The sequence below is a fragment of the Anopheles moucheti genome, chromosome 3, assembly GCF_943734755.1.
Source record: "Anopheles moucheti chromosome 3, idAnoMoucSN_F20_07, whole genome shotgun sequence".
In the NCBI taxonomy this organism is placed as follows: domain Eukaryota; kingdom Metazoa; phylum Arthropoda; class Insecta; order Diptera; family Culicidae; genus Anopheles; species Anopheles moucheti.
Genome location: NC_069141.1, coordinates 11,841,516 through 11,857,394, shown reverse-complemented (window position 1 = coordinate 11,857,394; position 15,879 = coordinate 11,841,516). Strand labels below are relative to the sequence as shown.

Genomic DNA, 15,879 nt, shown 5'->3' with positions numbered 1-15,879 from the left:
AAAAAAGCCCGATAACAACGATCCGAATGGTATGTGTATGGTATGTGTTGTACGCTAAACACCTGGATGCACTTAGCAATCGGAAACTTGCCATTAATTGGAAGTCACAAGCACGCACTGGAGATGCTTATCTGCGAAGAGCGTACGATATGGTCACAGCTGGGTGGATCCTGAGCCGAATCTTTTGTATTTTAGGAATGATCTTAAAAAACCAGTTCTAAGGATGTAAAGAAGGTACCTGAAAAAGATATCTATTAGTAGCGTAATTGTTTTGTTTATTAACTTTTCATATTGAACCGGTCTCCATCAGTTAGCTTCAGCTTTGTACGGTGCGACAACTTTCCCCGGACCTAAGTTATTCTGCTGTGCCGCCGCAGCGTACCGTGTTCCGTACGGGCGTATGGTGAAGTAGTAGAAAATCTCCACAAAGGACAGTAAGCTTGCGCCGACAAACAGCCCGGTAGTGCCTCCGACAGAAACTAGAGATTCGTGGGAGACAAAGCAGTCAGATTCGCACCCATTAAGTCCATTACGTACACGCTGCGCTTACCCACTAAATCGAGCCTTCCACGGACAACGTTGCGTTTATAGCGCTCCGTCGGTAATGCCGACAGCTGGATCTCTATTGTGGAGTAGCGTCGATCGGAATCGAATATGCTTTCGCGAGAATCATGCACAATGCCAATGTCCACCTCGGTACAGGATGGCAGACAATCGCAGACGACACCTCGGCGTCCCACCGACCATTTGGGTATTACAATCGTAAGATCTTCGTAATGATCATTCAGACAAATCAGCCCGGACATGTTACATTTAACGTAAGGATCTAAGGAATATTGGAAGTCACCAATGAATGTACAATTGATTGGAGCTAATAGGTAATTGGGAGTATCCCCTCTTACCCGTATTGGGCATCAAATGGCTTGTGCAGTTGCAAATCTTCAGCTGCTTATCCTTCCGACACTGGACCGAACACGCACTGTAGCTGTAGTACCGATGCACGTTCAGATTGTTTTCGTCCGGAAAGCGACACTTGCGCTGCGCAACGCTGACCTGCTTCGCTTCCGGATCATTCTCAATATCCTTTATCGATATGTGGCGCTTGTAGGCGATGTAATGATCGACCAGCAGTACGTCCGACTTGGGGGTGATCAAGTTCGGTACCTCCTCCTCACCGATCGTGTACACGTACGCCTCGGTAAGCACCGTGATGGTAAGCTTACCCGGTCCCGTATGTTTGTTCGAGATCATGTTCAACTTGATCGGATGTTTCGCACTGGTTTGCAGCGAGTTAACCGCATAACACAGCCCCAGTTCGGTTTCTATCGGTTGAAAGTATCGGCAGCAATCGAACGGTTTATCATTCCAGTAGCAATCCTCCAGCGTTTCCATGCACGTACTGCGCACCAGATCTGCGTACGCGGTGAAGTTGTCGAAAAAACAATTCTCCGCCATTTCGTCACCGGCGCATTCGTTTACGGTGTGGTACGATTCGCCCCGAAAGTACCCAATCTCGTTCAAAACTTCTTCCATTGCGAAATCGTGATCGTCACCCCAAAGGCTGGCCAAAAATAACGCGCCGCAATTAGGAGGGATGTAGAGAGACCATCGTTGACCATCAATACTTACTTATCGGCAATTGCCTGAATACGTTCCATGTTGCGCATTTCGCATACGACTATCGAGGGAAAGCGCGTGTTCCAATCGAGATAGCTCGTTTCCACTACGAACGAAATCGCACTGGTTTGGAATGCTTCCAGCGAGGCATCGATGAGGAAGGCGGAACCGACCCAGGAAACTATAACACACACTATCCAGAATATGCTGTTGTGGAAGAGGAACCGAAATACATAATACGTTGAGAGTAGTATAGCGCAACTCGTTGATGGTAATATACCGTTCCGTTGCGTGGTATGAATCATCCGCTATAAATTTCACACCATGAAAGGTGGAGTTAATCAGGTATTCTTTTACGATGTCCATAAACCTCATCCCGGTGCTTGCAGGACTGGTTCGATCACGATCAAGCTAGAAACTAAACCATTTCTTTCTACGAACACAATGAGGTGCTTGCGCTACTGTCCCAGATACTGAATCCGATTAAGCAAATGAGGCTCTCGATAAAGATCTCTCCGGACGTTGTCCAAACCTATTGATTGTGTATCCTGTGCATAGTCGGTGTAATTAAGTCCTAATTTATTCATGCTCATTGCTAGATGGCTATCGTGTATTATAGGATAAACTTTTCAACCAGCTCGGTTAGTAGTTCCGACATTCGGTTCCTATATGCAGCTGTTTCCTCGAATGCTTCCAGACAAATGCGTTGCTTGCCATTGTCCCGCAAAAAACTATCAAAGTCCTCCGAAGAACTGAGCATTGCTTGGGCAAGAGTGTAATATGGCTAAACAGTAGAGATTCAATCAGTCCGGCCAATGCAAAACGTTCACAAGCTGCATCATACTCCGAGCGTGGTAAGATGATTTCCACAGTTAAACCACCGCCACCGTACAGCAGATCACCGAAGGTCTGATAGTAAGTGTTTAGCAACGTTTGCAAATGGTGCTGTCGAAAGTCGCGAGAACTACCAAGCATTATTAGCGTCCAAATGTCCAGCGCAGGTGGAGCGTACCGGGCCAGCTGGAAGTCGACAAGTTTTGCCTCGACAGGGATAAGCTTCAGCGAACGGTTGGTTGCTAAAATACAGGAAATACTAAAAATTAATGTCTTTGGTCGCATTTGGTGTTCCAAAACAGTAAACAAAACGGTTGGAACGGATCGTCTCTGGTAGTGTCGTGTGGTCGGTGAAGAACCAGCCGTAGTGGCACGGCCCTCAAACCCGAAGGATGTACTGATCAACTAAATCCGATAGCATGTCCGTCATGAAATTTCGATACTCTTCACACTGTGTCCAGGCTTCGAGACACACATCCCTCTTGGCGGACCGCGACTGGCTGCCCACAGTGCCCGGTAGCCGGTGTTCCTCGCGGCACCGTGCCACTAGCTCCATCGGTAGCATCGTAACATGCCGATACAGAACACTGTCGATCAGTCCAGCGAGTTGATACTGATCGCACGAATCCCGATAGGATGGAAAGCCGGCCGGGAAGAGTTCCCGCACATCGCGATGAAACCAGTCCAGCTCAACCTGCAGCGACTCGTAATAACCGTCCAGCAGCTCGTCGAGATAGCGCGCCCGAAACGCTCGTGTGGTTGTCGAGGTGAGGAAGGATAAAATATCGTAGGCAGGCGGGGCGTAACGAGCAATTTGGAAGTCGATCAGTATGCAACTCGATGGACGGGCAGCACCCGGTGCGGACCAATTGCCCAAATTGAGCACCTCGCAGGGGTTTGGCTTTTTGATGGACGAACGTTTCCGTCCGCGACCGCGCTCACCATTCGACCCCATTAGATGACTGTTTGCAGCGTCTACGTTGGTGCCTTTTTCCGCTTCATGCTGATCCTCGCGGTCCGACGTAACCTTACGTCCTTCGGCCGGGTGCCCTTATCAGGTAGACGTGACGTGAAAAGCAAACAAAATTTGTATACGTTAAGAACACCACCATGGCTTGGCGATAACACTACCACCTCCACCGCCTACTCAATGCAATAAATCTGCTTGGGGATCTCCGTACCTTCTTCATTGATGTCATCATCCACGCTGGTCGGTATCATCTCGTATCGGAACATTACGTTGTTACACCACAGATCACCATGATTTAACACGTTGCGAAACACCGTCGAAGGTTTAGCGAAGTCGTAAATCTTGCGTACCACCGTTGGCACTTTTTCTAATATTTCGTCCAGCTTATCAGAACTGGCGTATTTATCAATCTTCTTGATCATCTCGCACAGCACCTGGATGGCATTTTCGAGATTAATCTTCCGCACATGATCGTCAACATCCACGTACGCATTCTCGTTCAGGTATCCGGCAAAAAGCTTCGGAATTGGAGTTTTCGACCGTTCCTCCAGAATGAGCGACGATGCGTGCAGTTTGGCGATGGCCTGTAATGCCACTTTTAGGTGCTCAAAGTCTAGCAGGTTTTGCGTGTTTTCCACTATGCTATACCCCTCCGATTTCAGGTTCTCGAACACTATCATCCGTTCGCCCTTGGTGAAGTATGCCGTGGGTACGAACGGTCTCGTACCGATCATAACATCCTGCAGCCTCGGAATCACATGCTTGTACAGTGAAATTTCCTTCCGAAAACAACCCATCTCCTTGATGTAGTCCGCTAACTTTGGCACCTGTTCGGGGATCACTTTCACGAAAAAGCTTATGTATTCCTCTTCGGCATACTTTTCCTCCTCCTCCGGTGAGTAGTGTACCATCTTTTCGCGCAGATTCACATCAAGCAGATAATGGTCGCCCAAATACCCGACCGGTTCCTCGCACAACCGTCGCACTTGGTACGAGACGAGCCTAAACTTTCCATTGACACGGTTCCGCTTATCCTGGATGTAGCACTTCACCAACTCCTCTATATCGCTCTCAACTAATCCGATCGTTCCGGGGTCCATTGGACGACGCCGACGGGTTTGGGGTCAACTGTTTCTTGTACCACAAAATACGCTACAATGGCGGTATACGTAACGGTACAGCTGTACTTTTATAGATGCACATGTAGTTTCGAATGCAATAAAGATAATGATAAGAAATGCAAATACGGTGGCCCATCTTCCCAGCGTGATCTGGAGACACAACAGCAATGGCTTTATACCGGTTATGACGGCCTAGCCAAATGGTTTGCATTGAATGGAAATGATTACTACCAACCTGTTGGTATAAGCAATATTCCTACCCCTTATAGTTGCACCCCTTTGACCGTTGTCAAATGACAGTTCAGTGGATGTTTGAACGAATTGCGTAATAGTAGTGTACTGCTTAACAAAACCTAAGCTCAATAAATTCGGTTCTGTTTATATAAAATCTGTCCCACTGATTCCAACAGGTTATGGGCCCAGGATCACGAGTGATATAAATTTTATTGGAAATAAACAGAAACATCGTGTGAATTTTGCGATTGAGCGTTTGCTATACGGAAGGCTGCGAGAGACATTACACCAGTGCAAAATCAAAATGGAGGACATGAAATTTACGCTGCAGAAGCTAAACGATTTCAACTACGAAATCTGGCGTTTTCGGCTTGACCTGCTACTAACGAAGGAAGGATTAAAAGACGTTGTCAAGAATGAGAAACCGGCGGTGCCTGATGTTACCTGGACAACTAAAGATGGTAAGGCACGCGCTCTCATTGGGTTATCTATCGAAGACAACCAAACTTGTCACGTCATCCGTTCCACAACGGCTCGTGAAATGTGGGAAGCGTTAAGGAAGCATCATGCGCGCTCTACACTTTCGACGAAAATACATGTCCTGCGAAAGCTGATTCGGCTGCAAATGACGGAGAACGACAACATGGCTGAACATCTTGCTGAAATTACGCAGCTTTCGAATCGTCTCTCGAGCATGGGAGACCCACTCAAGGACTATTGGCTGGTGGCTATTATTTTGTCCAGTCTGCATGAGTCCTATGACAGCCTTATCACCGCTCTTGAAAGCCGTCCCGAAGAAGATTTGAACCTAGAATTCGTCAAAGGAAAGCTTCTTGACGAGTGGCGGAAGAGGGTGGAAAAGGGAAGTGCCATCGGTAACCGTGAACAAGCCTTAAAGGTAGGAGCAAAACCAAAACTGGCTGAACAAAAGAAGAAAGAAAAAGTATGCCACTACTGCAATAAGGAAGGGCATTTTCGTCGCGATTGCCGTAAATTGGAAAACGATCGACGAAGTAAACGGGCGGAGGAAAACAGCCGGGCTGCAGGAAGGTATCCAAATCAGGAGGCGCATTTGGTGGTTGCGGATTTGAAAGGAGAAGAGGTGTGTTTGCATGCTGGTTTGATACGAGAGGACTGTGCTGCACTTTGGTTCCTTGACTCAGGAGCTACATCGCACATGACCAGCAACGCATCGATTCTTGACAAAACCTGTGAAACAACTACATATATTGGTCTGGCTGACGGAAAGAAAATCACTGCAACGGGGCTTGGTTCCACCAAATTTTTGTCGAAAAAGGAGTTTGGTAAGGATATTCTTGTTAATCTGAAACAGGTATATCATGTCCCCGAGTTAACAGGAAACCTTTTGTCCGTGAGCAAGCTGTGCGATGAAGGATGTGTTGTAACATTCTACAAACATGGCTGTGACATAAGTAAAGACGGTAAAGTTTTGATTGTTGGACAACGCAGCGGTAATCTTTATCACCTGAAACCTGGTGTGCAACGAGCGCTTGTAACGACGACTGGACATACCAGCAATTGTATCCATGTGTGGCATCGTCGCTTGGGTCACAGGGATCACATGATAGTGAACAAAATCGTGCAAGATAATTTGGGAGTAGGATTGGATCTACGTAAATGCTCAGTTGACTCGGAATGTGTTGCATGCTACGAGGGGAAAATGGCACGATCATCATTCCCAAAAGCTTCGACATCTAGATCCAGCGCTGTGGGAGATCTAATTCATACTGACCTGTGTGGACCTTTTGAAGTTGAAACACCGCGGGGAAGGCGTTACTTTATGACCATGGTTGATGATTTTAGCCGCTACTGTGTATTATATTTGTTATCCAATAAGTCGGAAGCTGCTGACAAGATAGCTGAATATGTCAACATGATGCAGAACCAGTTTGGAAAATCACCCAAAGTCATCCGGGCAGATGGTGGGGGTGAATATTCCTGTGCACGACTGAAAGAGTTCTTGGCAAGTAAAGGAATACTACTGCAGCGAACGGCCCCATATAGTCCTCAACAAAACGGGATTGCAGAAAGGAAGAATCGCTCTTTGGTAGAAATGACGCGATGTCTCTTGTCGGAATCCGGATTAGCGAAGAAGTATTGGGGAGAAGCAGTTACTACAGCAAATTACTTGCAGAATATTTTGCCAACGTCTGCGGTTAGCATCACGCCTTTTGAGAACTGGTGGCGCAAGAAGCCAAATTACTCGTTCTTGCGTATATTTGGTTCGGAAGCTTATGTCCATGTGCCTGATGAAAAGCGACGAAAGCTTGATTTCAAAAGTAAGAAACTTATCTTCGTTGGCTACTGTGAAGATCGGAAAGCGTATAGATTCCTGGACACAACTACGAACAACGTGACAATCAGTAGGGACGCACGGTTCCTTGAACTGGTTGAGAAAGCTGAATCGAAAGGTGGATCTTGTTCCGACAAAGTAGCAGCTCCGAAGGAAGTAATTATTTCGTTGAATCTGACACACACATCAGACGAAACAAGGGTGGATTCAGCAACAGTTGATCAATTGCAGGAAGAAAGGGAAGAAGATTCGGATGTATCAGCGCAGTTTGATAGTGCTTCCGAGGGTGATAGTTTCGCAGATTCTTCAGACGCAGAAATTGTTCGTCGTTCAACAAGGTCAACAAAGGGCATACCGCCGAAGCGACTGTTGGAAGAAGTAAACATTGTTTATGCTGAAACTGATGAACCACGAAACTTGAAAGAAGCAATGTCTAGCTCGGTGAAATCGAAATGGTCCAATGCAATACTGGATGAGCTGAAATCTCACGATAGAAACGGCACTTGGGATCTAGTAAAGTTGCCTGAAGGAAAGAAGCCTATCGGGAGCAAATGGGTATTCAAGTTAAAACGCGATGCCAGCGGAAATGTGGTAAAGTACAAAGCGCGGCTTGTTGCACAGGGCTTTACACAACAGTATGGCGAGGACTACAATGAAATATTTGCACCTGTTACAAGCTACACAACATTTCGAGTTTTGCTAGCCCTGGCTTCTCAGAGAAAAATGAAATTGAAACACTTTGATGTAAAAACAGCGTATTTGTATGGCGAAATCGACGAAACGTTATACATGAAGCAACCTCCTGGCTATGAAATTAAAGGAAAAGAAAATTATGTCTGTCGATTGAAACGAAGTATATATGGTTTACGACAATCTGCACGATGCTGGAATCGTAAGCTCAACGAGGTGATGCTGCAGATGGGCTTCAAGAAAAGTAAGGCTGATCAATGCCTTTACATGAAAGAAGAAAATGGCAATAGAATATACTTGTTAATTTATGTCGATGACATAATGGTCGCTTGTGAAGAGCAAAGTTTGATCGAGAAATTCTATATTGAACTAAAACAACGATTTGAAATCACCAACTTGGGAGACCTGACATACTTCTTGGGTATGGAGATAAAATGCGATAATGGAAATTATAGCATTTGTCTGAAAGGATATATCAACCGCATTGCGGAGAAGTTTGGGCTCCAGGATGCAAAAGGAGCAAAATCTCCAATGGAGATCGGATTCACTAAGTTGGAAGATAAAGAAGCGGTTATGCCTGATGTTACAACATATAGGAGTCTCGTTGGTGCTCTTCTGTATATAGCTGTATGTGCTAGACCAGATATTGCTTTCAGTGCTACGATGTTGGGCCGCAAGGTGGAAGCTCCTACACAGGCGGATTACGTGGCTGCTAAACGTGTTGTACGCTATCTCAAGGCGACACAGGACTGGAAGCTGACCTACAATGAAAACGACGGAATTCTAATCGGTTATACCGACGCTGATTGGGCTAATGATGTCAAAACTAGAAAGTCTACTTCCGGTTTCGTTTTCTGCTATGGAGGAGGAGCTGTATCGTGGGCAAGTCGCAAGCAGACATGTGTTGCCTTGTCATCGATGGAGTCGGAATACTTGGCTCTGAGTGAAGCAAGTCAAGAGTTAATATGGCTTCGAGGTTTACTTGATGAAATAGGCGATCATCAGAAGCAACCTACTTTGATAAAAGAGGACAACCAGAGTTGTATCAAGTTCATAGGTTCTGAACATACAAGTCGTCGTTCGAAGCATATTGAAACACGCGAGTTCTTCGTGAAGGAATTGTGCGAAAAAGGACTTCTTCATTTGGAGTATTGTCCGACTGAGGACATGGCTGCCGACGTGTTGACAAAACCGTTGGGACCCATCAAACACAACAAGTTCTCAAGCATGCTTGGATTGAGCATTAATAGTATGAGGACGGAACATTGAGGAGGAGTGTTGGTATAAGCAATATTCCTACCCCTTATAGTTGCACCCCTTTGACCGTTGTCAAATGACAGTTCAGTGGATGTTTGAACGAATTGCGTAATAGTAGTGTACTGCTTAACAAAACCTAAGCTCAATAAATTCGGTTCTGTTTATATAAAATCTGTCCCACTGATTCCAACACAACCATTAATCACGTAAATAAATAAATCTTACATGAAACTTAAGTGTTGTGTATAAACAATCTTCGTTTCCCCTTGCTCTATAACCTTCGTCGATCTGGATAGTTGCCAAGGCTAGGTGGTGGTTAGTTTACTGTAATTCCAATTATGTACGGATGTACGATCCTGAGATACTGCAGAAGTTTTTGGGCCAGTTTTCTGGCTCAAGTTCCATCTCCAATTGGACCTGCCTGAACAGCCGGAAACACTTTACGAGTCGTCCTGTGGTCGTCCCAATGTGTTTCCAATGATATGACCACTGGTAGCTGGAGAGTATTATTCGTTGTAACATAATGAGATCATCTCGTCATTCATTGTCCATTGTTCGTCCACAAATACAGGAAATCCAATTATTCTTCTGAACATTACGTGAATCATTCCAACGCAGATAAGAGGTTTCTTTAGTCTCGGTCAAAATCCATGTCCCCAAGGAGTATGTAAGTACGGGTTGTGAATAAGTTTCAACCAGTGGTTAAAGCTTCTCTAGTTCTTTTCGTAGGTTATTTCGGATATATCCCCGAACAAGGTAACGAGTTGTCGGATGAAATTTTCAATTCAAGCTTCATTTTATTATACGTTCTACGGATAAACGAATTGCTAAGCAATGGACGGATAGAGAGCGACGAGAGGAGTTTCACCACTTCAAATCAATCGGTGGGTTGTTTTCATTCGTTTAGGAACACAATTGGCTCGTTGCAGATGAGATTCACACCGCCCGCATCTATGTTTTCCAGCATGATTGGATTCGAATTGATCTGATAGCAAATTTCGTTCAATATTTCTTCGTTTACAGCTTTATCGCCAAAATCGGGCTGTAGCACGGTGCTCGTCTCGCCCACAGTACCAAAGCCACTTTTGTTCGCGCATGTTTGCTCCCGCCTTGGATGGTGTTTGTTTACGTGCGCTTGTAGCCGCGACGGGGATGTGTACGCCATATCGCAATAAGTGCACTGGAACGGTTTGCCAAAGTGTTGATAAGTGTGCACCTTCAGCTGCTGCTTCTGACGGAAGCTTCGTTCGCAATGATTACATTTATGAGGCTTTTCATTGCTATGAATCAGCTCGTGGTCATTCAAATGGCTCATGGTGGTGAATTTTTTCGAACAAACCCCACACGTGTACCTTCGTTTGCTCTCGGGCAATTCGTGTTCCTCGAGGTGCTTTCGCAAGAAGCTACCCTTGGCGAATGATTTACTGCAAAGTTTGCAGCGATACTTTTTTCCCACATGCAGCACCAGATGAGTTTTGAGCGAGTTTTCCTTCCCAAACGTTCGGTTACATATGTGACAAACGTGCTGCCGTACACCTGCATGCAGTACCAGCTTGTGATCGTTTAGAGAAGATTTTCTAGTGAAACTTTTTAAGCAAAGATCACATGGAAATCGAGGTTTCTTTATCTGTTGGTGTTCTGGATTTTCGTTGCTAGTTTCGGGTAACCTTCTTTTCTTAGCCGCATTTGAAGATTTTTTGTTTGAAACTAGTGTCTGCTTTCCATTCCGTTGTGAATCCTTAATATGAATTCTTAATTCATGATTGTAACATGATGCTTTTGCAGCAAATTGCATTTCGCAGTACTGACATTTATAGTTTTTGGTGGTGGAATGAATTTCCTGGTGCCTGGAAAGCAGTTTTCTGTTCTTAAACTGTTTTTGGCAAGTAGTACAAACGAAATAACCAGCTTGCGTATTACCAGAGCTTTGCAATCGCTGAATGTTGGTATTTTCACCAGTATTTCCGATATAATCTTTACTTTGTTCAGTCTCTTCATTACTCGCACTGCTTTGCTCTAAACTGTTGATAATTTTAGCAATATTTGCTTTGGTCAGCAGCTCTTCGTATGCCTTCATGGCTCGCATACGGAATCGATAAAAGTCTTTCAGCATATCCACGCATCGGGAACAAATATCATCGTACAGAAGTTGAACATCCGAGAGTAGCTTTTTCGATGGAAGCTGTATGAGCAGTGCGTATAGTTCGCCCAGCTGTACCATGCTGTTGGATGGATTCGTATCGTTGCATTCGTCGGTCCGGAATTCACATCGTGTAGACATTTTATACGTAAGAGTTGCTTCGGCTAAGCAGCATAAGCAAGTCAACTCCATTTTATATGGCGTAACTATATTTTTGCTTTAAATATTGGCAATTTTGTTAACATTTACACACTTTGTTTTGCAGCGAAAGTAGATGTTTCCATTTGTTTATTTACAATTCGGAGAAATGTCACAGCCTTTGCATGAACGACACTCGGAGTTTATAACATCGACTTCAAAGCGCTCGACGCCTTTGCGCAGTTGCACAAACAGTAATATTGATTTTGGTTGAAAATTATCGTTTTATTTATAGATTCTTTACTAAAAAATATATGTTCTTTTTGTTAGTATAACATTCTTGAAGCCTCATTAAGTAGTGTATATGTTTTATATAAATTCGACAACATCTATGTATATTCACATCATGTTATATATTATTCTACACTGTCTTTTACATTACTCTTTACGATAACTTTGTGTAAACCATTTGATCCAAGGAATTAGATCAAAACAATGCACCCAATTGATTGCTGTGCGTTCCTTTTCACATTTTCAACATTTAACGAACAAAACGGTTTATTGTTCTAGCACGTACTTGTCAACAATTTGGGTGATCATATCACTAATGCGTGTACGATACTGTTCATACTTTTCGAACCCTCGTATGCTGGCCCTCACGAACACGCTGGAATTGTTTTTGCAATCAAAATCATCTTCCGTACTATCATCCCGCTCGTAACAATCTGGTTCGGGTGGCCAGTGAAAGTACATACAGCTTTCGATCAATCCGGCCAGATGGTAGTGTGCACAGGAGTCGAGAAACTTGGATTTTGGTAAAACTTTCTCCACCTCCAGCTGGTTTGTCGTCAAATGTGAAGCCAAACTGGTGTAGTACAAATCCTTCCAGTGGTCTAGCAGCGGTTCCCGAAATCCGCTCAGCGTTGATATCATAATGAGAGCCATCACGTCGTATGCCGGTGGTGCGATTCGCGAAAACTGAAAGTCCACCAACTTTGCATCGATAGGTTGAACTGTGAAAAATCAACAAACATACGTATACGTAAAAGATCATTTGCTTACGATGATCCAAGCTTACTCTTACCTGTTTTAGTTCCATTTACTTTTGCTTCGTACTTAAACAAGATGTTGTTACACCACAAATCTCCATGGTTTAACACGTTGCGGAACATGGTCGATGGCTTGGCCAGGTCATAAATTCGTCGTACTACCAGTGGGATACGTTTCAGTATGAATTCCAGCCGGTCTGAATTTCGATACTTATCAATCCTTTTCGCTACTTCACACATCACCTGTATGCAATTCTCTATGTTTGTAGTTCGCACGTACGCATCCTGATTAACGTACACGTTTTCCTCTAGCATACATGCTCCACTGTCCCCAGAAAGCTTGGCCGTTACTTCAGCTAACGTTGTTTTGGTACGTTCTTCATATATTAACGACATTGCGTGTAATTTTGCGATCGTCCGTAAGGCAATCTCAATGTGCGCCTGATTAAGTAAACTTGTCCCCCGATCCACCATCATGCTGTAGCCTTGCTGCTTCAAGTTTTCGAAAACAATCAGATTCGTTTGCTTCGTAAGGTAGGTGTTGGCCACTACGTTCCCAATGCCATGACAGTGCCGAGCTAGCTCTGGCAACAGCTTGCTGTACACGAAAATTTCCTTCTTGAAACAATTCATCTCAGCTATGTACTCGGCCAGCTTTGGGTTTTTCTCCGGTAGCATCTTTACGAAGAAGGATTTGCTTTGGCTGCCAGTTGCAATGTTTGCATCGGTGCTTGTAGAGGATGTGTCACGTTCTTCTGCATGCTCTCGCTTCGTTTGCACTAATTTCTCTTCAACATCCACCGCTAGGATGAAGTGGTCTGCCAGATATCCGATGGGTTCATCGCTTATTCGTTTCAAGCCGTACGATACGACATGCGACGAGGCTTGTATGCTCCTAGCCATAACCAACTGTACGTCCTCAGCGGTGATAATACCCGTCGTAAGCGTATCCATGCTGTGGTCAACTTTGATTGCTGCTATTGCGAAAACACTATGGTTTAACAAACATTCTTCAATGAGCAATAGGAAAGTGTTGCCTTGGGCCACCAGCTTTCACACAATGTTCTGTGACGTAATCACATCAACAAAATTGCTGAGTCACCACTTGTTCTACCATTTGTACATCTAAAACACTTTATGTTCGGTTCTGTTCCTGCAGTTACAGACAAACGGGACAAGCGTGGTACTTTAAAGAAAGATCTTTAAATGAAAATTGCATTCTTGCACCATCTAAAGTTAAATGCATCTGTTGCCTATTTTTTGTTATTGTATCATCTATCTGGAAGACTACATCAGTAAACTTTCATCTTTCATCTTCTTCACGATATTTCGTAGCACTTTTACTTTTCGCACTTTTCACCTATTCCTTTATTAAATTGATTCTATATTTTGTTCGATACGATACGATCCGATACGATTTGATAAATACGAAATGATTGTAGATGATCGTAGGCAAAACTTCCCTTTTTTATCAGCCTCCGGTTTGACAGTTGGATATCAGCTGACTTTGACGTTTGTCGGAAATGTCGGAACAAAAGTTCCTATGTGACCCTGGTGAAATTTTAATTCAAACGGTCGACCACGTGATATTGGGATGCAAGCCTTTTGTATCCTGTTTTTTTAATGATTCATGGCGTTTTAGTAACTTAAATTCATCTAGTGCCATTAGAACCATAAGTCATGCGTATTATGCTTTCAATTGCCCTAACCATTACATTATTTTGAAGATCCTTTCCCTTAGTTGATTTACTTCATAACACAAGCGCTTATATTCAAACCCCATTGCACAAATAGATAATTCGAATAAAAAAAATGCCTTATCACAAGAACAAACAATGCTCTGCTATTGTGAGTTATGATTGCAGTAAGGAAGAGCACGTTGGCATGATGCCGTGGTAATTGAGATAATTGAGTTAAGCAAATATTCATCATCACACCATGCCGAGAGGGACGTACCCGACCAAAATGCTTAGCGAAATATCAGTCTTGATTGTGGACTGTAGCATACAGAAAGTTATAGCTGGAATTTCCGTAACAAAAATCCCAAACATGGAAGTAAAACGATATCAGTTATCGATTGACGATTGTAGTATGATCGTCGAAGCTGATCGAGAAATAGGCGTTGAAGTATTGAAAGTGATCAAGTATGAACTGGAGCAAGTTCCGGGTCAACCGGGATACCTGGGAGAATATTACTATCTGACTATCTATTATAAAACAGTAAGATAACCATGTTTAGCAAATGTTACAAGAGTTCGTTAACGTCGCTGGTTTGCGCATTCCATTAGGTACATGAAAGCATCATGTGCGGCAGATATTTTATGAAATCGCTTCCATACCACGATTTAGTGCTAACGAAAGCCGTCCAAGAGTGGGGTGTATTTCGCAAGGAAGCCGAATTATACTGTGAGCTTTTTAACAGATTTGAACGGAGCGGGGACAAAGTGATCAAATGGGTACCGGACTGTCTACTGGCCCGAAATCATTTGCTCGTAATGGAAGATCTATCGCGTGCGGGATATCGGACAACGCAATTCCTACACAATTCACTCAATGAGCAACACATGAAGCTGGTCTTCGATCGGCTGGCGCAGATGCACGCCTGTTCTTTACATTTTGAAGCAAATCAGCTTGAAGCGAACTCTATTGAATCGCTGTACGGTAGTAGAGTATTATTCGAAACCACCTTCACACCTACAAGTGGGTGGTTCGTAGCTGGATTAAAGGTAGCCCAAACTGCAACATATTTCATTCTCAGCTATGTTACTTAATTGTCGGTTTTTATATTTTATCTAGGGAATACAAAAAGTGGCATTGGAGAGAAATCATTATGCTAAAGATCCTGTCAAAAGGACCATTATTGAGGATCGGCTGTGGAGTAATCTGGAGCGTATTTACACTTTAGCAGAGAGTACGGATGAATTTCGTTCCGTAGTGGTGCACCGGGACCTCTGGGTTAACAACATAATGTTTAAATACGACCAAACCGGAAATCTGCCCAACGAACCAACCGATTGCATGCTGATCGATTTTCAGTTGGCGCGCTATTTACCCCCAGCCGTTGATTATTTAAGCGCTCTATACCTTCTAACCGACAGTGCACATCGGAAGCAATATGAGAAAAATTACGATGAATATTATTACAATTCCCTACGACAAAAGCTAACTCTGCTCGGCCTGGATGGTTCATCGATACTGCCAATGGAACAGTTCAGAACAACTTTAAATCATTACCGTCTGCTTGCACTGGTTTGGACCGGTGTTCTTCACGGGTTTGTCAACTTTCCCAAGGGGGTACTAGCCCGTCTTCACCACGAAGATCCTGAAACGTACACCCGTATGTCGATGGAGGATCGAGATGATTTCATCATAAAGTACTACGATAGTGATCGTTTTTATCGCGATCGGTTAAACGATCTCGTTACGGAGTTATTGGAGTACTTGTTTGATTTCAAATAGCTCATGCAAACACAATTGTGCATAATGGCAAACATTTCAGGCAAAATAATAAAAAC

General features: G+C 43.9%; 6 protein-coding genes across 6 annotated transcripts; 1 reads left to right on the top strand and 5 right to left on the bottom strand.

Annotated features, from left to right (window-relative positions):
• Nucleotides 1–244: 244 nt before the first annotated feature.
• Nucleotides 245–1,992, bottom strand: LOC128304804 (sodium channel protein Nach). Its single transcript, XM_053042043.1, has 5 exons — nt 1,898–1,992; nt 1,630–1,824; nt 903–1,561; nt 551–826; nt 245–479 (listed from the first exon to the last, which is right to left on the bottom strand). The coding sequence occupies exons 1-5, from the start codon at nt 1,990–1,992 to the stop codon at nt 307–309; spliced, it is 1,398 nt and encodes a 465-aa protein (XP_052898003.1). The 3' UTR covers nt 245–306.
• A 267-nt stretch (nt 1,993–2,259) lies between these two features.
• LOC128300257 (uncharacterized) lies at nt 2,260–2,736 on the bottom strand. The gene has a single exon (XM_053036260.1). The coding sequence runs from the start codon at nt 2,734–2,736 to the stop codon at nt 2,260–2,262; it is 477 nt and encodes a 158-aa protein (XP_052892220.1).
• A 94-nt stretch (nt 2,737–2,830) lies between these two features.
• On the bottom strand, nt 2,831–4,566 carry LOC128301485 (uncharacterized). Its single transcript, XM_053038003.1, has 2 exons — nt 3,633–4,566; nt 2,831–3,501 (listed from the first exon to the last, which is right to left on the bottom strand). Exons 1-2 carry the CDS (start codon nt 4,519–4,521, stop codon nt 2,831–2,833), a joined length of 1,560 nt encoding a protein of 519 aa, XP_052893963.1. The 5' UTR covers nt 4,522–4,566.
• Nucleotides 4,567–9,829: 5,263 nt separating this feature from the next.
• On the bottom strand, nt 9,830–11,448 carry LOC128301486 (zinc finger protein 660-like). Its single transcript, XM_053038004.1, has one exon. The coding sequence runs from the start codon at nt 11,367–11,369 to the stop codon at nt 9,933–9,935; it is 1,437 nt and encodes a 478-aa protein (XP_052893964.1). The 5' UTR covers nt 11,370–11,448; the 3' UTR covers nt 9,830–9,932.
• A 142-nt stretch (nt 11,449–11,590) lies between these two features.
• On the bottom strand, nt 11,591–13,817 carry LOC128301487 (uncharacterized). The gene is made up of 2 exons (XM_053038005.1): nt 12,400–13,817; nt 11,591–12,328 (listed from the first exon to the last, which is right to left on the bottom strand). Exons 1-2 carry the CDS (start codon nt 13,316–13,318, stop codon nt 11,874–11,876), a joined length of 1,374 nt encoding a protein of 457 aa, XP_052893965.1. The 5' UTR covers nt 13,319–13,817; the 3' UTR covers nt 11,591–11,873.
• A 596-nt stretch (nt 13,818–14,413) lies between these two features.
• Nucleotides 14,414–15,857, top strand: LOC128304499 (uncharacterized). Its single transcript, XM_053041693.1, has 3 exons — nt 14,414–14,584; nt 14,653–15,090; nt 15,161–15,857. The coding sequence occupies exons 1-3, from the start codon at nt 14,414–14,416 to the stop codon at nt 15,821–15,823; spliced, it is 1,272 nt and encodes a 423-aa protein (XP_052897653.1). The 3' UTR covers nt 15,824–15,857.
• Nucleotides 15,858–15,879: the final 22 nt, after the last annotated feature.

Coding starts and splice junctions, on each gene's coding strand:
- LOC128304804 (XM_053042043.1), bottom strand. CDS start 1,992: ATGAGGTTTATGGACATCGTAAAAGAATACCTGATTAACTCCACCTTT. Junction 827..902: donor CCATTTGATGCCCAATACGG/GTAAGAGGGGAT, acceptor AATATTCCTTAG/ATCCTTACGTTAAATGTAAC. Junction 480..550: donor TGGAAGGCTCGATTTAGTGG/GTAAGCGCAGCG, acceptor ACGAATCTCTAG/TTTCTGTCGGAGGCACTACC.
- LOC128300257 (XM_053036260.1), bottom strand. CDS start 2,736: ATGCGACCAAAGACATTAATTTTTAGTATTTCCTGTATTTTAGCAACC.
- LOC128301485 (XM_053038003.1), bottom strand. CDS start 4,521: ATGGACCCCGGAACGATCGGATTAGTTGAGAGCGATATAGAGGAGTTG. Junction 3,502..3,632: donor TGATGACATCAATGAAGAAG/GTACGGAGATCC, acceptor CTACCTGATAAG/GGCACCCGGCCGAAGGACGT.
- LOC128301486 (XM_053038004.1), bottom strand. CDS start 11,369: ATGGAGTTGACTTGCTTATGCTGCTTAGCCGAAGCAACTCTTACGTAT.
- LOC128301487 (XM_053038005.1), bottom strand. CDS start 13,318: ATGGATACGCTTACGACGGGTATTATCACCGCTGAGGACGTACAGTTG. Junction 12,329..12,399: donor AGTAAATGGAACTAAAACAG/GTAAGAGTAAGC, acceptor GATTTTTCACAG/TTCAACCTATCGATGCAAAG.
- LOC128304499 (XM_053041693.1), top strand. CDS start 14,414: ATGGAAGTAAAACGATATCAGTTATCGATTGACGATTGTAGTATGATC. Junction 14,585..14,652: donor TGACTATCTATTATAAAACA/GTAAGATAACCA, acceptor GCATTCCATTAG/GTACATGAAAGCATCATGTG. Junction 15,091..15,160: donor GGTTCGTAGCTGGATTAAAG/GTAGCCCAAACT, acceptor TATTTTATCTAG/GGAATACAAAAAGTGGCATT.